The 20,988-nt window shown below is 40.0% G+C and overlaps 1 protein-coding gene across 1 annotated transcript in view; it reads left to right on the forward strand.

Moving 5' to 3' along the window:
- Nucleotides 1-20,988, forward strand: part of ADAMTS12 (ADAM metallopeptidase with thrombospondin type 1 motif 12) — a 142,462-nt gene that overhangs the window by 115,147 nt on the left and 6,327 nt on the right. The window contains exons 17-21 of the mRNA XM_054004193.1: nt 2,572-2,698; nt 10,009-10,219; nt 12,262-13,410; nt 17,986-18,138; nt 20,622-20,795. Of these exons, the coding sequence (XP_053860168.1) occupies nt 2,572-2,698; nt 10,009-10,219; nt 12,262-13,410; nt 17,986-18,138; nt 20,622-20,795 (1,814 nt within the window). The remainder of the gene's footprint in view (nt 1-2,571; nt 2,699-10,008; nt 10,220-12,261; nt 13,411-17,985; nt 18,139-20,621; nt 20,796-20,988) is intronic.

Consider the following 20,988-nt stretch of genomic DNA (forward strand, 5'->3'; position numbering starts at 1 on the left):
ATGATATGTTCAAATGAGCTCTGAAGTCAAATATGCATGTTTCTCATACACCTTTTATACACTTCCTTGTGATCCTTCATTTCTGTTGTTTACAGCCCATATTGAGATCTCTGTGGCAAAAAGGTTTCTAATCTCTCTTTCAGAAGTCTTTCACACTCAGATGACTTTGAACTGGTACCTTTCTTTGCAAACCAAGTGAGAAATCAAGATACATGTGTGTCAGCCTCACATCTAAAGACTCCTACTTGTAAGGTTTTTTTCACAAAGCTGAGATAGTACACATCAGGTGAACTAATCAGCATTGAGGTCAGAGAGAAGTAAAAGTGGTGAAGGGAGGAAACACTACCTCTCAAAGCCCTTTAAGAAAAACGGTTAGGTTTCAAATTTTACTGAGGTTTCAGTATATTTAGAATTTTTAATCTGTGGCTTAAATAGGATATTATGCACTTAAGTTGTATAACTTGCTGGGTCAGGGTCAGTAGTGACTAGTATTCTTCTGCAGTGTTTTCCAGTTCAACTTGCTCAAACTGATAAAACCATTTCATTATGTCATAGCATGTAAACCTACATCTATATGTGTGTGTTGCTATATGCATACAGGATATCTTCCAACTTTGGAGCTGAACTGCTAGAGATTTTGAAACTACAGTGGGAGTTCACATAACTTTCTTAAAGAAGTTGTTTATTAGAATAAACTAGTTCATTGATGTCAGCTGGTCATTTTATGAGAATGTACAGCTTCAAAGCAAAACTTTTGCAAATGTTTATAGGGGCTTTTAAATTAATTGCAGCAGCTGAAATGACACTAAAAAATTATCAAAGCAAAAGATTTCTTGTTGTTTGTATTTGGAACAACAACATATGATTTTGAAAGTAATAGAAACATTTCCGCCAGCTGCTTTGTTTACAGCTAGCAGAAAGGTTGCTGAATTTTCTAGTCACATTTATTCCAGGGCATAAAAGAGAGCAGTGCTCCCTGGGAGTTCTATGCTGAGACAAAAAGCTTTCTCTTGTTTGAAGTCACCTATGAGTAAGATGTCACCATGTCCAGGCTTACTGCAGTCTTGCAGCTGCACCATGGACCCATGGACCCTTGAATGCCTCAGTCCCTTAATCTTCCCTTAGAGGTGACACTAATCACTGTTCTAGATCAGCCTTCATATCTGGCTGGAGCAGAGTCAGTCATCAAATCTTATGCTGTAGTCAGTAATTGTTTTATATGTCTCAGTCATAAGTCTGAAAGTAATCAAAAAGTGAAAGCATTTCCTAACATACCTGATGTTCTCAGCTGGTAAAAAAAAGGGATGTAGGTTTCCATTGGTTTATATGAAATGACCCAAATATGCATGCAAAACTCTGTGCTGTGTTCTTGAGCTGTTGCAGGATTAATGATTTGATTTGTTGATCCTACAGGGCTTTTCCAACCTTGACATTTTTATGATCCTATGAGTATATAGAGGAATATATTACTATTTCCCAAATATTTTCTATGGATTGCTGTTCTTATCTTCCACGTAGTTTCCTACACTAGTTATTAGGAGGCCTGAGGAAAGGAAAAGCTTGTTTCCTAAACATACTGCTAAATAGCCTAACACTTATCCTTGCTGTCGTGATTACAGTGCTGTTAGGCCCTGTGCATCCCAGGAGGAAGATAAAAGTTCTAGAGAGGCAGTGATCTGCCAGTGTGTATTAATTGCTGAGAATTAATAGCACAATTAATGAGAGTTAATAAATAATTTTTCAGTCTTTTTAGTCCTTAAGATTTGTTTGGACTGTTTTAATGCCTTTATATCAGATGCCTCTATATCATATCTCACTGCAATCTTTCAAACTGTAATATTGCAGTACTTTTGTTTACACTGGGTTGAAGCAAGAGATCTGCCTCAAATTATTGCAGAACTATGTGGGAAGCAGGCTCCTGGAAACTGGCTTTCTTTAGATTCACACTAGCTTAATGTAGTATTTTGGTTCATGTTTCTTTCTGTTAAATGAGTGGGGTTTTGTATAAATGGAAATGTTAGGAAACAACCCAAATGGTTTGTGTGGGTTTTTCTGTGTGTCTCTTCACCACTGTGCTTTGCCTGTTGTGCTGAATGTTGTGTATTACTTACTTAGCAAATAGAAAACATTTTTCATCATCAATTTCAGTCAAAATGTGTACCAAAACTTCTTAAAAGTTGAATTCACATTAAGAATCATAGGATTATTCTGTTACTCTGATTTGTGTTCTGCTTAAACAGCCTTCCCAATTAATAGAGAAAAGGTCGGCAAAACCAGGCTTGCTATGAATAGCCTGATTGCTGCTATGTTTCCTCATCTGTGGGTAACTCAAGAACCTTTCATAACCATTTTAACCTGATTGAGGGTCTGCAGGAGCCCTTTCTGAGGCTAACAAATACATTAAGGGAAGTGCTTTCAAATCTGTCATTTGAGCTCTGATCTGATCCGAAAGAGCTCCACTTAACCTTTTCAGCTTGGCTGAAGGATGCGTGTACCTGGGGATCTCTGCAGTTCCTCCCCAGCCCGGGGGATTACTGCTTCTCTCTTTGTGTGTGTGTGTCTCTCTGGCAGGGCTGCAGCGGCAGATCGCCCACTGCATGCGGAGGGGGAGCAGAGCCGTCAAAAGCTCCTTCTGTGACCCAGCGACGCAACCGAATGGGCGGCAGAAGAAGTGCCACGAGCAGGACTGCCCGCCCAGGTAATGGGTTCTGGGGGGCTCCGGGGGTGGTAAATAGCGTCCCTACTCTAAGGAAGGTATTCCTGATGCCAGGTTGGCATGGCATCCACGGCCTTCCATGGTGCCATGGTGAGGACTGCTGCACCTTGCAGAGCAAGGTGCCAGGAGCCCCATAATAAACAAATCAGAAGTGAGCCATCCTGAGAGGTTTCTGAGTCAAGTTACTGAGCAGTTTGTGCTGGAAATGGCAGAGATTGTTCTCTCATGTATGTAGATAGTGGTTTTGTTCAGTTTGGGTATGGGTGTGCCTGAACAACCATATAGGTTCTTACTTAAAAGCTGTATTCTTGCCTTAGCTCAAGTGAGCTAAGAAGAATTACTGTGTGTTCCAAAAGCAATTAGCAGAGCCTTTAGATGTTGTTTCTCAGTATTTATGTTCCTTCCTTTGAGTGAAGTGCAGTTTTCTTAGTTCTGCGATCACATGGGAATAATTCTTTTCTCATAACATTGTCTTAATTTATATTCATCACTGGTTTTTCTGTGCTACCATTTTTCTGTGCTACCATTCTCTGCTACCATTCTCTGCTACCATTTTAGCATTTAGTAGGGTAAGGAAGATTAAACATTCCAGATGCCTGCAGACCTGTGGGCTTGTACAATAGGCACTGACTTGCTGAAAGAGATCAATATTAGTTTTTGTTTCATGCTTTAGGTACTTTGGTTTTGTTTTCTGCTGTCTTTGAAAGTTGTTTACCATGCTGTTCACAAAGGTACAGCAGTGTTTCAGAGTTAAATCAAAGCAGTGAGTCCTTGGAGTTCATTGTGTTGCATTTGTCAGCAGTGAATTTCGTGAAACTTTAATGTGAAAAGTTATGTGTGATTGTTGGTTTTATTAGTTGTTTCCAAGTATCTTCATAACAGTGTATGATGCTTTGGTGGGACTTCCATCTTTGTGCTTGCAGCATGGACTACCAGCATTTCATAATTCTTTATAGATTGCTAGGAAATCAATTGACAGTAGACCAAACTTTTTATTACTTGACTAGTTAAGATCTGAGGCTGCCCATACACATTGAGGTGTTTTTTCATGGCACATACAAATTATACTATCAAAACTATACTGTCAATTTAAAAAATCCTAATTAACTCAATTTATGGCATTTGTTCTAAGTGACAACATTATTCTGACCTGCTCTTAAAAGTGAGAGAGGGGAATTTGTCCCTTATTGAGCAGATTGCACAATGTCATACATAAACCAAACTCTTCTGCAGAGCCAGCAGAAAAGATCTCATCTGCTGACAGCCTGTGATGCTTCTTAAGCTCATTCTGTGCTGCAGGGAAAATCACAAGTCATCCTTCTGAGGACAGCAAAACCACAACAAAATGCAGTGCAGGAAAACCATATGTATTTAATTCTAGACTCATGTTGCATATTTATTTTTCTCTTAGGAACTGTAGGAACTTGACCAAGGGACCGAGTTCCTGTTCTGGCTCTCAGCAGGGCCTACATGCCTAAGGAGAAATAAGTCAAACATAAATCAGATTTCTTTGTAATGCTCTTCCAGCTTCCAACTGGTTTTAATTCAATGCATTTCCAGATGTTTTTATGGCTTGTCTAATCAGTAACCTCCAATGAACTTCACTCATCCAGCCTCCTTCTGCAGCCTTGATAAATTTCTATTACATATAACATCCTCTGCAAGAAGGACCACCGCTCTAGTGCCTGTGTGAAGCATTACCACATTTTAACTGTTTTAACCTGGCTCTCACTATCTTCTGTTGGTGGCCCTGAGTTCTTGTATCAGAAGAGATGGCAGCAAAGAATGAATTATTACTCACTCTTCCCAAGCCCCTCCTCTTGTAAATCTGCTCTCTGCTCCAGGGTGTGGTCTCAGCATGGGGTTAGTTGGTGTTCACTTTTCCATAGCATATGTGGCACCTCTAATCCAGACAGATGGTTACTAATCTTCCTTCGAAACCCAAGACAGCTTAGTGCAGTTTGTTGGTTCTAAAGGAAGTCTGAATGCTGGAGGCAGGTGTGACTGTCCCACATGGCATTCTGTGGGATAACTGAGAGTCACATGGAGCTGCTGAGGACAAAGTGTTCCGTAGAGAGGCGGCTAAATTCTGTGCCAGAGGGGAGGACAGTGCTGTTAAACACAACCCTGCAGGAGACCTTTCTTTAGTGCTGCAGCCACAGAACTGAAATCGCTGGATGACCTTGCACTTCTCAACAGGTGCTTTATAGTAGGTTCTAGCCAAAAAATGATGGCTGTTCCCTACTAAATTACACCGATGAAAAACATGCTACTGACCACTAAATAAGAAATAGATAATTTATCAAACAGAAGCTACAGACAAAGAATAAAATGGTTGTGGCTCTCACAAATAAGATCTTACCTCATGAATCCATTTCAGGAAGTCAGTTGTATACTGTTTAAATTACAGATGTCTAAGAAGTCTAAGCCTTAACATTCTTGTTTGTCAGCTAATTTGCTCTTTGTATTTATTTTATGCTTATTATTATACTTTCTCCTAAAATAATTCAGAGGAAATTAAAAAAAAAAATTAAAATATCACAATATGTGTATTTTGCTGTGTTTTGATTCAGAACAAAATAAAGGTGACTGGACAGCTGAGAGTTAAAATGTCATGCAGCCATTCATGTACTGCTTCAGTGATATAGCTTAGGTGCAGTGCATCGAGACTGTAGCACAAATGCTTGCTTTTTCCCACATCATGCTATGGAGTATGGTTTCCAGTTGAATGTTTCTTTGGTAGACAGGTATTTAGTCCCATAGATGTTAATGTTAAAATCAATGGATACTACTTGAAAAATAGTGAGATTTTAACTACTTATAACATTGTGAATAAAGTTTTGCTTTCCCTTGTAAAGAAATTGTCTTCAGCCTTTTTAACTTGACTACCCACTTGAACAGAGTAACCATAAATAGATTATTTTAAAAGTACTTGGAGTTTGCTACTTTTTATCTGTTGTTATTGTGTTGTCCTGCTTCCAAACTGCTGACTAAACTTCCAACAACCTAATAAGAATAGGAAATCTGGTTTCTATTCCAAAGCACAGAGTGAGAATCCATGCACTGTTGGTATTTGCTGTGCCTGATGCTGGACAAATACATAATGAAAGCCAACAGTCTCTCTTCAGGTGTGACATGCCATGATGGGAAGGAGGGAACTTTTGGCCCCATAGCCCCAAAATCCCATGCTATTGCTTTTTCAACAGGAATCACACATCATTCACCACACATCTTCTATGTATAGATGAGGACTATGTCACAGGCTTTTGAGCTCTGCCTAATTTGTTACAAGCCTTAGAAACCCAGTTTGTGAGGAAAAGATAAGTCTCATTTAAGGCAGCTGAATGCCACCTGAAAGAATGAGATTTTCTTCCTATCTCTGTCCCAGGCTTGCAGAAGAGCTGAGCACTCATACCTGCAGCTCAAAACTACCTGAAGTTATGTTTTCACAAGACAGGCTGCTCTCTGTTTTGACAGTCTGAGGAAAAACAGTGCTTATGCAAATTAATTACCTAAATTGTGCATTTTGCTTATTTGTTTGTTTGTTTGCTACCACAATCTTTCCATGCCATGCCTGCCTGTGGAGATAAGACAATCGTTTCACTTTGCAGGGATCTGTTGATGCATTAATACTTTTAAGAACCACTCAGTTGCTGTAGCAATACATGCCAGAGGTATAATCAGAAACCAGAGGTAGGGACAAATATTGAGTGCTGACTCCCATGAGGCTTTAGTGTCCACCAGCTTGTCCCAGTCTCTCACTACAGTCTTTAGCTTGGCTGGGAGATCCAACATCTTGGTCATTTCCTCTCAGAAGTTGCATATTTAGAGCTCGGATTGCTGGATTAATTCTGGATATGTGTTTGGCAGTGTCATGGTTGGACACTGGCGCAATGCCAGCATCCCCATGAAAATGCACTTTTTCTAAATAAATGCTGTGAGATGTTATCAGGAACAGAGCAGAGCAGGCCCAAGCTTAATAACAAAGGAAAAAAACTTTATTAAACTACTACTAATACAGAAAACACATAAACTAAATCCAGGATGAAGACCTTTTAAACTACCCCTCCTCCTCCCAATTCTAAAAACACCCAGCCATGAAACATCACCCGGGATTCTTGATCAAATCACCACCCTTCAGGTAATCTATACTCAAACTATCAAGGGAGAGAGAAGTCTCTCTTGTACCACAGACCCCCAGGAAACACAGCTGCCCCCCTGTGTTTCCCTGTCACACATGGCAACCGCCCGGAAAAAAATCTGCCAGTGTGACACTCTCCATTCCATGTCACAGTGCTCTCACCACCGTGCATGGACAGACTGCTCATAGGGCTCCTTTAAGGATGCTTTGCCACGGACCCAAAGATATAACAGTTCAGTTTCTCATCCTGGGACTACAGTCCCCCCCATTTTCCCCATGTCAAACCACGACAGGCAGTCACATCCAGTTTTGGTTATGCCTCTGCACTGCGAGGAGATAGCAAAAGCTCCAAGATAAGCAGAGCTTGGCAAAGCAGTCACTCAGGTGCTGCTCTCTTCTCTGTGGTCTGGAGCCTGTGCCAGAGCAGACAGATGGATGTTGGTTGTTTTGCCATCCTTGCTTTGCCTTTGTTCCCCTTTGGCTGAGATGCCACAGTTCAGGTCCTCAAGCAGAAACCACAAAGAGACAGGAGCACAGGTGATTGTCAGGTTTCTGACTCTTGGATAATTAGGCATGTACCCTAGGATGAAAATAGGAAAACACATAAAAAATTCCAGTTACTCTTAAGAGTAAACTTCCAGTTAGAGCAAGTTTTTTTGAAGTTACCTGCACTGAGTGAGAAAGAAGTCTACAGAAAAAAAATTACCTGGCTGACTGTAGTTTTATTTTGATCATGAAGATGGAATAGAATAAAATCTTAATTTTGGGATTTTCTAACTGTGGAGCACCTGACTTTTTTGACTACTTCCACAGCTTTTAAAAAGTGTATGGTGTGCGACAGTTAATCAAACACCATTACTGCTGTTCAAGGGAGGTTCTTTGATAAGCTCTGATTATATATTGCTTGGAAATTGGTATTTCAACATACCAATTGTTAAACCCTCAGTCAGAGCCATTTGAAAATGCTGAGGGGAAAGAGGTGTCAGTTTAGCATATCTGTACCTTGAAATATGTAATTTGGTCCCATTAAAATTAATAGAGCAATTCACATATTCCATTTGTGCGGAAATGTCAGCAATTTACAAGATTATAGAAGAGATAAAATTGTAAAAAAGATGCAAGAGATGATAACAACCGTGAAATAGCTTGATTCAGGTGATGATAATTTTTTCTTTTTTTTTCTTTTTATTGCTGTGTTTAGCTGAGGTGTACTTAGTTTTTATTTACTTGTTAGAATTCCTTTGTTGTTTGCAGACCTGGAAGAACAAGAAACAATCTGAAGGAAGGCAAGAGGAGGAGAAAGATATTTTGGGTTGATATTTTTGGATGTTTTTTAGTTTAATTTGGAAATATTCATTTATTTGGAAAGATATTTTGAGATATTATTTAGTTTAATTAGGTCCAGAGACCTTACCACTGGGTTCTGGTGGCAGTGGACTGCATTCTGAAGCAAAACAGTCAGTGCCATGAAGGGCTTTGGGGTAACTTAAAAGGAAATGCTGTATGTATAGATTACTAAACAGGAAGAAGATATGTGTAGGTACCACAGAGAGGACCAGATGACTGCACAAATGAGCTGTATTGTAGCTTGATGGCTCTGAGTCTTGTTTGTTTGGGTTGTTTTTTCTTTAATTATTAGGAATAGATACCAGTGCCTTCCACGTGAGTGGCAGCTCATTTGCAATGGAAGTAAAATAAATTAAGGAACATGGAGACCACAGTAGGGAGAGGAGAGGGATTATCAGCAAAGACAAAGCATAAAAACTGTTATAAATCTGGATGCTGAACTTTGATGTATTTATCAGAATAGGATTATTTTGTCTCGAAGTTCACAGACCTTAAAAGAAAAAAAAAATTAACAAAACTAGAATACTGTTGGTTCTAAGATTCTACTTTTTTTTTCTAGAAAGGTGTTTTTAAAATATATTCCTGCTTTGTTTTCACTATAAGGCTTTGTTGTGACCTCCTTAAAAACTCTGGAACAAGCAGTATTGTTAAGGAGCTTTTTTAGCTTAAGAGTTTAGAGCTGGGCCAGATTTTTTATGCAGCAGCTTGAAGTTGTATTCTTGCTTAGGGCATGCTTAACTGAAGGAAAAAGGCTGTTCTTGGTTTGATGGTTTTTTCCTTCTTTTTCAACTATAAAGATAAATCTTCAGGTAAATGTCACAGTTGATGCCAATGCTTCTCAAACTGTAGAAACCCAGAAATTTTTGCTCCCGTTTCTTATCACAGGGGGCAGATACGCAAGTGCACAAGTTGCTCTGGGTCAGCAGGGGAAAAAGTAGTTAGGTGATGCTGGAGAAATGCTAAGGTGAACCAAATGTAAAGGGAACAGCTCTTGTAGGTAAGGTGTTTTGCACTGGAAAATACTGTTATAGAGGAAAGGGTTACCCTCAGTTTGGTGGAAAATTGCATACCACAGCATGGAAGACTGACTTCAGTCATGACAGAGACACATAGAGAGCTCATTTCTGCTTCATGAAGGAATAAAGTACAGAAAAGTCCAGCCTAATGCAGGCCTGGACACCATGCCCAGAGAGGCAGTACTACAGGTCACTGATCCCACACAGCATAGCTCTGACTAACCTGGTTTTGGGGCTGTGTGCCTCACTGCTTCCCCTAATGGGAAGAGGCCTTGTGGAGGGAAGTAACCCTTATGGAGAGCCAGTTTGAGTATTTGTGCAGTACTGGCTGCTTAGACATGTGTAAAGGGACCTTTTCCACCTCTGTGCTGTCATTACAGACTCCCCAGTGATTCTCATTTGTTAACTCTTCTGTACTGAGGTAGCAATAAACAGACAAACAATAGGATAGAGTAAATAGATTACTTGCTTAAGTAGATTTGCTAGCAGTTCCTCAGATTTGGATTTGAAGGACTACCTAGTCAGTAGATTTTTACACTTTATTGAAGCATAATGCTTATTGCCTACTTCTGTCTGGAAATCCTGCCTACTTCTGTCTTCTCTCTTTCACTGACTGGCTGGTACAAGAGCACAGGGTGGATGGGAGAGCTTAAGTGATCTGAACCTTATATGAAGAGCATATATCTGAGCCCACATTTACTGGCTCTTTTTCTTGCAGTCTCTGACCATTTCCTTGATGTGCTTGTGGTGGGTTGTTTTCTGATGTTTCTCACCCTGCTGGTTTTCAGGTGGTGGGCAGGGGAGTGGCAGAAATGTTCGACCACATGTGGCCCAACAGGCCAGAAGAAGAGAACTGTACTTTGCATCCAGACAGTGGGATCAGATGAGCAAGCTCTGGATGTCACAGAGTGCCAGCACCTACTTAAACCAAAGACCCATCTGTCATGCAACAGAGATATCTTGTGCCCATCTGACTGGACAGTGAGCAACTGGACTGAGGTAAAGTCATGTCAGCTGAAACACTGAACTTTTTCTCAAAATTATCTATTATAGTCAGCAGAGAGGACCAACAACCTGCTGTTTTGCCTTTTTAAATTTTTTCTAAAATGCCTTTTTATAATTTAGTGTGTTCACAGATCCTTTGTGCAGAAAGGAAAAAAAAAAAAAAAGAAAAACAAACCAAACCAGTCCTGCTTCCCAAAGACTTAAGGAAGTATTTATTGCATATTAACTTGCTGGACTTTTGGGACTGTAGAATGTAATGTGCTTACTGCTAAAGAATCTGTGTGAGAGCAGTGGCTGCTGTGGGCCAGACTATGGGGATGACTGCTGTCATCTCTGTAGGTCAACAAAGCGTTTTAAAATTCTTTACATTCATATCTCTTGCATCCAAGACTCTGCCCTTCTCCCATAGCTTTGGGAACATATGTGAATTGTTCAGATCTGCACCAGGAGAGGTTCAGGTTGGACATTGGGAAGCATTTCTCTTCTGGGAGGGTGGTCAAACCCTGGAACAGGCTGCCTAGAGAGGTGTTCAATGTTACCAGTCTGTCAGTGTTTAAGAGATCATTTGGACAGTGCCCTTAGCAGCATGCTTTGACTTTTGGTCAGTCATGAAGTGCTTAGGCAGTTGGATTGTTGAGGGTCCCTTCTACCTGTACATACTATCTTCCCTTCTTTTTTGAAAACTCCACTCTCATCTTTCTCCTCCGTCTTTGTTTTTATTGGACTCACTGGTATGAGAACAGAGTCACATACTGTACTAAAGCAATCTTGTGACTGTATTGGATTGGTTTATGCTGCTCACAAACCATCATCACAGAATGTTGATTGTTTTGTTAATTGAATAACCCTCATGTGTTAAACACCTGTGAAAAAATAAATTGAACTTAGATGACTAGCAGTACAGTTATATAGGAATGGCACGCTGCTTGTGCTCGTGTACTGTTGGATTATATTTACAACTTACTGACAAAAATGCATTTTTACACCTGCAGAAACTGGAGAATGAGTGTAGGAGAGGTATTTCACCTGCAAAAATGACGGGAGCTGATAAACCTGTCTACTGTGAAGCTACACTGGTTGCTTTCCTGCTCCTATTGCTGCAGAGCTGATGTTATTTTACAGCTGTGAACAACAGAGTCCTCCAGCAACAAAAAGTCACTGGTGTTTCTACTGCCCTGTGACCCAGACTAGCTCTAAAATGAGTTACCTCTGCCAGGGGCAATAAAGTCCTGGCAAAATGAGAGTTTATCACTTCATGTTGAGCACCTGGTTAGGCTTCCCTGCTTCCTAGGAAGAATTCTACCAGTAGGTTTTTTTGTAACATCTCCAGTCCTACTCAACCAGTCATCCAGCCTTAGTATCTCCAGCCAGAGAAGTGTGATTTTACAAGATCCTTTGTTGAGGGACAGCTGGTGAAGGCATTTCTGTACCTGTGGGCCTGAGGATGAAAAACATCACAGAAAATCTGTGTCTCCTCAGCTGCCAGCACTCTTTATACACAGCAGTGCTCTCATTTAAAGAGAAGCCAGGTTGGCTAATTAGTTTCGGTAGTCTCTAATTGAGGACATACATGCTAGTAGCTCTGGCAACAGTTCATGGTTGTACTAAGACTGAATGAAAAATCAATTTCATAGTCAGCAAGGGTCTGTGAGCTGCATGGATCACCACAGCAGGTTTGTGGTACTGTGAGCAGCACTGAGCCAGTCAGGTGTCTGTTCGATTCCAGGTTTTTAGTCTGGTTTTTTATAAATCTGGTGGAAAAGGTATTGGCTAAATGACTTTGTGAGTCAATGAAGAAGTCAAATTCTATTGTATTACTTGAATATTTTGTCTTTATCATGTAGTTTTTTCTCACTACTATTTCCCTGAGGTGATATTTACTGTTGAAAAATAGCAGAACATCACTAGAATGAAAGGCTTGTTCTTCAGGAAAAGCTTTGTAAATGATTTTTTTGTCATGATGCTTCTTTATTATAAACAAATGCCATCCAATACTTCTGTGCAGGGCAGATACATTAATTCTGTTTCATTTGCAGTGCACAGTCACTTGTGGTGGTGGAATAAGGACTCGTAATGTCACTTGTGCCAAAAATAATGATGAGCCATGTAATAGTTCCAAGAGACCAAACTCGAAGGCCCTGTGTGGTCTTCAGCAATGCCCTTCTGCTGGAAGATTTCAGATTCCCTCACAGGCACCCAGAAGAGGCAAGATCATAATCAGAAAAACAGCTGCCGATCCTGAACAGAGTCTTCCTCACAGAATACCCAGACCAAACTCCAGGTTCCATACTACAACAAAAATACCTAAGCATGAAAGTGTAACTCCCTCTTTGCCTAAGTCCTCTAGTTTGGTCAATATCTCAGGAAAAGAAGGAGCAGCCAACAGGACATTACAAAGTAATTTTGCTGAATCAAATGATGTTTACAATTACCAAATTGTTTCTACTGAAAATAGCTCATATCAAAATAGTACTTCGTGGCCTTTTCATAACAGCTTAAGTACTGAAATTATAAGGCATGCTGAAAACACTTCTAAAAGTGAGCCAGTTTCTACTGCAAAGAGTGAGTTGCAAAGAAGTGAGGACACTCCTGTTTCCTCTTCTACCAGTAATCCAGAAATAACTTCCAGCTATGATTACTTAACTGAGGAATCTGACAACACTGATGGGCCACTTGGAGTCAGCAAGAAAACAGGTGATCTCTTTTACAGCACAGAACTCAATCCTGAAATCAGGACCACAAGCACAACCTTGGACACTGCCTCTCCTGTCACTCAGAATGAGAGTGTGACTTCTCAGACCCCACAAGCATCTCATCACCAAGACCTTTCTGTGCTCAATCCTGTAAGCAGAGCAGCACAAGGGCTGGCATTTCCAACAGCAGCAAACTATGTCAGTCTGCAAGCTGATGTGCCTGTTGTAGAAGTAACAACCCCACAAGCACTGGTTACAGAAATGCCTACAGAGCTTGGTCGTGCACCAAGAGAACAGGCTGACAGCAGAGAAGAAATAAAGCTGCCTGACACCATAACCACTAGCACACAGTCCTCAGCTCCCAAGCATGCTCCAAACAACCAAAGTGCAGCATCTGAGGGTGTTTTAATGAATCCCACAGACAACAGCCATATAATAATATCCAACAATTTGCCCAGTGATGCCTATTGGATAGTAGGCAACTGGAGTGAGGTAAGTTATTTTTTGCTCATAAGTGGAGAGTGTGAACAGCAGTTTGAAACATTGCAGAGGAAATGGAGTTTCTTAGTTTGTCACAATTATCTGAAATCAGTATTGTAAATATGAAAAACTTATCACGAAAACAAAAAAGTGGTAACTTGGGATACCAAAGATTAGATTGCTTACAGAGAATGAATGGAGTCTTTGTGGGACCTGGCCATAATTTACCAACTTTTATTTAATACCCTTCCCACTTTCAAGTTTTATTTTTCTGTAAACAGAGTTCCTTTTATGCTAATGGATTTTATATTCTTGAGCTCATGATACCTGAAGTGAGAGATATTGGTGTCTGAACTAATCATCTCATTTTTTGATGGCCTTTTTTTCCAAGCTAAAGAGGGTCAGATCTGGAAACCTCCTAGTGCTGATCTGCCTCTATGTCTCAGTACTGATGGAGAATGCTATCCAAGGTCTGTTTCTGTGTACCTGTTTGTCTTGTGTCTGCCGGGAATGATTCACAATCATAGAAATGCAGAAATTCAGGCCCAAAAACAACAGTATGAGATTACTAAGTGTATCTCATGTCAATGGAGGCATATCTAGACCCCTGAGGTCGTGTTGGATGCAGACAGTGGGTAAGACCCCTGCTTTGTCTTCAGTGCATCAGCACTTGTTCAGGACATGTACTCCTGATGGCAATTTGAGCTTTCATCTTGTGCCTTCCTGTAGCCAGGTGAGAATGGCCTTAGCTTCCCATGTTCTACTGGGACAGGTGAAGCATTCCCTCCTGCACATATCCCTGTAAGAGAAGACCTGCTTTTAGATCTGCTTGAGTGCAAGACCCTGCAAGAGAAGATCAAGGGAATGGTTGTGGCCCCAGGCCCCCACAGCCTGAGCAAAGGCCTGTCATGCAGAGATGCTAGTGTCCTACTCATTCATTATCCACCTTGAAATATTTTCCTTATGCATAGCAAACATCGTCCATACTGAAAGTGAGGATACTCTTTTCTTATATGCAGACTGTGGAGGAAAATTATCTTCTTAATAACTCTTTTGGGGTCTGACATCTAAATTCTTTTGAGATTTTCCTTGTGCTCTCTAAATATCTGGGGATTTTGTTTTTCTTATCTGATGTTGCTTCAGTTTTACCACATATTTTTTATCAGTAATGTTCATTGTGGTCCCAGTGGACACATGGCATATAAAATCAATTCATTACTATCATTTTATGTATTACCCTCTTTGTGAACACAGAAATGAGATTTGTCTTGTTTTGTAACCATCTTGCTTTGATATATTCAATTTGTGGTCCATTGTAAATGCTGGATCCCTATTACAGTATTTCTAGATCAGAAGTTCTCAATTGCATTTGGGAGCTGTGTGTGTGTATGCGTGTGTGTATGCATAAAAAGTTTTCCCTAAATGTAGTATTTTGTATCCATTTTTTTATTTCAGGCTACTGCTTTCTTACAGTTTTTATTGTGGTGAGGTGTCATTGAATTCAGATTTCAACATTCCTGCCTACTCTCCAAGCTTGTCATCATCTTCAAATGCCTTAAATGCATGTTGTCTTTCCTCATTCAGTTAGTTAATGAAAATGCTGAAGAGAGCCTGGCTTTGGAGCCCTGTAGAACCATGTTTGAAATGTCTGTTCATTTTGACATTGAAAGAGTAAGAACCACTTTATTACAGTTTTTCAGTTAGTTGAACACTAACCTTGTAATTATTTCACCTAAACTGTATTTATATTTGCTAAAAGAACGCTTTGCAGGATCACGTAAAAATGCATCGCAGCAGCCAGCTCCTTATTTTCATTAAGCCATGTTCCCCTGTCAGAAAAGGTTATTAGAATCAATTGAATTATTTCTTCTACATGGTCCATGTGGGCTTTTCAATTGCATTATCATCTTCGTTAGTATTTGCCATTTTGGTCTTGATTGTTTGTTTAATAATTTGATTTTATCTTCTTGTGAAGTGTCTTGGGTGAAGCATTCCATTAGACCACAGATAGGACTTTTTATTTTCCTAGTGATAAATTGGAAGATATTATCTAATCCTCTGCGACTTTTCAAATCTATTATAAAAATTGATTTTCAACAGTTCAAAGATTATTGAATAAACACTTGAATGAATGTAGAGATAAGGTTAGTACATTTGGTTTCACAGAACTGATGAAGTCAATTTGAAGGTACTTAATGCATCTAACTTTGTTATTCTTTAATAATTTAGTAGTCTTTTGCTACTGTCATTCAAGCTGTTGTTCCATGTTGAAATAAATGTTTTGGGAAGTGTGGCACATTGTACTTCATTTTTCAAATTTGAAGAAGTGATGAAAAAGAGAATTTATGGAGTCTCCATCTTTGGAGATATTCTGAAGCTGTCTGGACATGGTTCAGGGAAACTGCCTTTAGGTGGCCCTACTTGAGCAAAGTTCCTTTCCAATTTCAACCATTCCATGGTTCTATTAATAAATTCAGCTATTCTCTTTTGCATTAAATAAGAGTTATCTATTTCACATACACACCTTGAGTCTGACATTCACAGAACCATGTCTTTTTGTTCATTACTTTTAAGTAATTTTCAATCTATAGTTTTCTGACTTTAATTTTGCTCTTTCTGTTTGCCCATCCTTAGTAAAACTTTGAATCTGTTTCTAGATGACATCTCTCCAAGGCATTGGTATTTCAAGACCACTGTACCTACCCTGATGAATATCTTGCTGTGGTCTTTCTATTTTAGTAGCTGTCAATATTTTGACATTGCTTTGGTCTGTAGATGTCCATACTAGTAAATAAATAGTGTCAAGAGCAGTGATAGTCACTGAGGTGGAAAGGTGTGACATATCCCATAAGAGGGCTGGCACTTGTCCCCTCAAGGGAGAGCACTAATTTGAGTAGGGGAAAACAGTGCCCATTTCCACCATTACTTGTCTGTAAATTTTACTTCTTTCCTACTACTTTCCTGGGCCGTTCTGGGCTGTCACTTTTCTTTCTAAGAGCTTTCTGGGTAGCAAAGATACTCCATTACCACGAGATCATCTCATACTAATATTGGTCATCTCATTCTTCTTTTGGTCATGTAAAGTCACCTGCACTTTCTCCCTCTGTGACCAACATATACTGTGCCAAGAGGAAATTTTTGGTTCCCAAATGACAAAGGGAAAAGCAGTATGTCTTCAGAAACTTACTGAGCATCAAACAACAGTCAAGAAAGCTAAGGCTTTATTCTGAAACCATTTGAAGTATCATGCCTTTCTCTCTTGGCTCTATGCCTGCACACAACAGGGTTTGAAAGAATCCTGCTGTTTCACCTTCACCAGACAAGAACATAAATCTTCCTCAGTGTGATCTGTCCAGCATCATCATGGAGCCACCTTTGCTCTTCTCACGTGTGCTCAGAAAGGGGCTTCGATCAAAGACTTAAGCATCCCTTTAGTGAAGTCTTGGTGCTGTCAGACTGGTGTGGCAAAGCTGGGGAAGGCATCAAGCCATCAGAAAGCAAGACAAGGGCAGTCTGTCCTCTCAGTCAGAAAAATTGCCTTGGATAGGTGTGTCACTACGCAAAACAGAGCAGTGGTATGCAGTTTCCTTTAATAGGACCTTTGTGGCCACTTGGACACACATCCTGGGAATCACCATCAGATAAAACATCTCCAGTGTTGATTTTCTTCCTGCCTTAGCTTCAGCCTAAGTTTCCTTATTTTTCCAAGGACACTTACTCAGCATTCCATATTTAACTTTCCCACTGCCATGCAGGGAGTTCAAACCACACAATAGCATTTGCTTTCTTCATCATTTTGCTTGGATTAAGTCTAATCCAAGATGATTTATGCTGTTTCTCATGCCAGCTACAGGCTGCTTAGTGTGTGTTGAACTTGGCTCTATGTGTGTAGCTCACTGACCCACCCTTTCTAAGGCAGAAAAAGGTAAATGGGTGTCTTCAACCACTTTTCAACCCTTCCTGCTTCAGAATACAATGACAATGTTTGGGTTTTTTTTGTGAGGAGTGTGCACTCTTGGGATATGGATTGGAATAATCAATATTCTCTTTCCTCAAAAGAGATACAAAAATCCTCCCAGATGTTGAAAACACTCAGCCACTTTCTGAATTAATGATTTAGAGAAACATTTTCCTGTACAGTTTTCTTAAGATTCTCACATATTTATTTAAGATTTTCAGCATTATGCACTCAATTAGCTGACTCTCTCATCAGCAGTATTAGGGGAAGAGAGAGAACATGCTGAAGACTGGATGAAATTACATTTTACTTTGGATCCCCAAAGATAACAGAAGAAAATAGTGGAACAGCTGGTACAGATTTAGAATGTCTTGGTAAGCAGGAGTTTGCCAAAGAAAAGAAGTGCATAGTATAAATCAGGATTGGTATTTTCTTAAGAAAACAAAAAAAGCCCTCCTTCAGAATATTAAGTAAAAATAGTGTGAATTTCAAATCTTTTTTCAGGTATCTCCCATAACATATGTCATCTAAAACGGCTCTAGATATTTATATTTAGGTTCCAGGATTGTTTCCAGAATGATGTACTAATGTTGAGTTTGCCCCTGGGCTTTCCTCTTGCCCTTGTGCAGTGCTCTACGACCTGTGGAATGGGGGCTTTCTGGAGACACGTGGAGTGCAGCAGCAGGAACACATCTCACTGTCAGAACATGAAAAAGCCTGATCCTGCAAGGAGATGTTATCTCCGCCCATGCGCTAGCTGGAAAACAGGAAATTGGAGCAAGGTAACTTCATTCAGAGCTGTGTATGAACAGTAAGCTTGCAAATTTCAGTGGGTATGAAACTCTAAATATTTCATTTTTAAAACAATTATTTACTCAGTGAATGCATGCATGATTCCCAGTTGACCATTCAGCACTAATTTTCTAATTTCCTGACCAAGTTATATCTGGAAACACATCTGCTGTGAATTTCTTTCTTCCTGTGGTGGATTGTGCTCATTAACTCTTGCATCTAGAGCAAGTACTCACTGCTCATGTTCTATGGAGCTGACAGGGCAAAGGTGTGCATAGTTGCTTGTGGCATCTTTTAATCTCTGCCTCCAGAAACATATCCTAATTTTAAGAAGCAGTGGGAATTTGGGAAAGGGAGTTGTCATGTTCTTACTCACCCTTGTCACCACATACTGTCTCTTGACATGGTTTATCCCCATTCACGTAACCTCTAAGTCTGCTATGTGTAGGATTCTGTTTGGTCCTAGTTTCATACCCATAGCCTGTTCAAGGGACAGAAGAGTGTCCAGGGGTGCTAAGTGGAGCCCAAAGAATTGTGATTGAGTCCTATTTTGATATTTTAAGCTATGTGAAGAACACCTGGAAGGACTTAGGTGACTTCTTGAAGCTTATTGCATTTTGTCTTCATGCAGTCTGAAAATTGAGTTTCAAACCACAGGTTATTTTTCAAGACTAAAAAAAGATAAACTACAAAATTCTGTTTTAAATATTGTTGATTTAATAAGGAAAAAGATATGTGTCTCAAATTTTTCCAATATAGATCATTTCTATGGACAATGTTGTTGCCATTGGGCTAGAGGGTAGATTGAGATTGATATAAATAAAAGGTTATAGTTACAAAACCTGTGTTATTATTGAGCTCTTAGACATAAAATTGATTTGTACAGGAATTACATGCCTCTTTAGAAAGTTCAGAAAAGGCCAAGGCTTTACATAACTACATTTAAGCCTTTGAAATTAATTTTAAGAGATACATAGACATCCTGCCCTCCCAGCTGTAGTGGCCAATTTCACCTTCCCTTTTTCTTCATAAATGTCATTGCTCTTGCAACTAGTGAATTATGGTCATGTCACAAAAAAATAGCTGGCAATCAGGTTTAATGATGAAATATAACAGGAAGCAATTTTTTTTAAATGTCAGACCAGTTATGAAACAAGTTTGAGGCAAGAGGCTTCTCCTATCAGATTTGTGTTACCCTTCATTTTTTCTATCAAGTGAACTATACAGACCTAATTACAGTTTCATATATTAAAAAGGGTTAAATTTTGCTTGCTTTACAAGTGGCAATTATTTTTGGTTACTAATTTCAAATGTTTTGAAGACATGTTGTCACAGCAAGATGTCTGGGTTCCCTGCTAGTGCAGTAGAGCTTTTTCTGTTTTCTACTCTGATTTAATTTTTCCCTTCCCCTAAAAGAAAGGTGCTTCAGACTAAATCTTAGAGTCTGTGTTTAATGCCAGATATAATTTGCATATATCTTGAGACTGTTGTACTCAGTTTCTTATGGAGTCACTTTTGTCTACTGTTTCTATCCAGAGAGACAGAAACCTGTCCTGTGGACAAGCGTAAGGATTTCCTTTCCATCCATTCTTCATCCCATAGGGGAGGTATTACATTCTGATTCCTTGCTCAACTAAAGGATGCTTATTTATGCAAAGGAAAACATAATCAGTTGCTATTGCATCGTAGTGGTAAAGGTGAAAGGTGATTTGAGAAGCTTTCAGTGGTGCAGCTGGAATTGGCTTTAATTCTGCTTAAAGACAAAATGTACATTTTTCCTTATCCCTGGGGTAGCAAATTCAGTTCTTCCTCAAGAGCAGGAAAGGTCCTGAATTTTGGTGCCTGGAGACTGGGCCTGGTGATGCTGCATGAGGCTGGGAAGAAGCTCTGGCTAGAAAAAGGAGACTGGAAGGGTTAACTTAGCTCCTCAGCAGAGCTCTGAGCTGGGCAGTGATTTCACAGGCTGTTAGTGAGTCTCAGAGTGCCTCTCACTTCCCTCCCACCCTCTCAAACCAAGGCTGCTCTTGGGGTATGAACTCTCCTGGTGCCTTGGAGGTGCAAGAAAGATGAGGCTGGGAACTACTACTCACTCCCTTCCTCTCTCTGAAGCAACTAAGGAACTGACAATATCCCTGCATACAGAATCCATTTTCTGTATTTACTGCATTATGACTCTTCCACCATGACATTTTCGGAAATAGCTGGCAAGATTTCCCAATAAAATATATATCCATATTATTAATGGCCGTAGCAGTGTAGCAGGGGAAGTACTTACATGGCATGTTCTAGGCTGCTGTGACGAAAGCCACAGTGTTTAAGCCTCACGACAGGTTGGTGTTACAGTAAACTTGAAATTCCTTCTGTTCAGGATACTCAAAGCTCAGGCTGTCCTCCTGCTCTGTGACTGGGTAAGGTACAGCCCTTCAGCGGGGCTCATCATGTGGAGATGTGCCCCTCTCTGTTTTGTCTACAGTGCTCTGTGAACTGCAGCGGAGGCTTCAAGACCCGAGACGTTCACTGCATTGATGTTGGGGAAAAGCGACTGCTCAGGCCTTTCCACTGCCAGTTACTTGGCTATAAACCACAGCTCAACACTAGCTGTAACACAGAACCTTGCTTGCAATGGCATGTGGAGCCCTGGAGTGAGGTACTGTTCTTTAAAAGAAGTTTTGTCAGCAATTTCTTTTCAGGCAACAGCAGCTTTTGGATCCCGTGCTGTCAGATGGAATTGTGCTCCAAGGAAGACATGCAGCTGGTGACTTCTTGTGTGACTACAGCAAAAACTATCACAGGTGTTCATAAGCCTTCACAGAATCATTCTTAGGATTGAGTGTGATTTA

Source organism: Vidua macroura, chromosome Z (assembly GCF_024509145.1).
Source record: "Vidua macroura isolate BioBank_ID:100142 chromosome Z, ASM2450914v1, whole genome shotgun sequence".
NCBI lineage: Eukaryota > Metazoa > Chordata > Aves > Passeriformes > Viduidae > Vidua > Vidua macroura.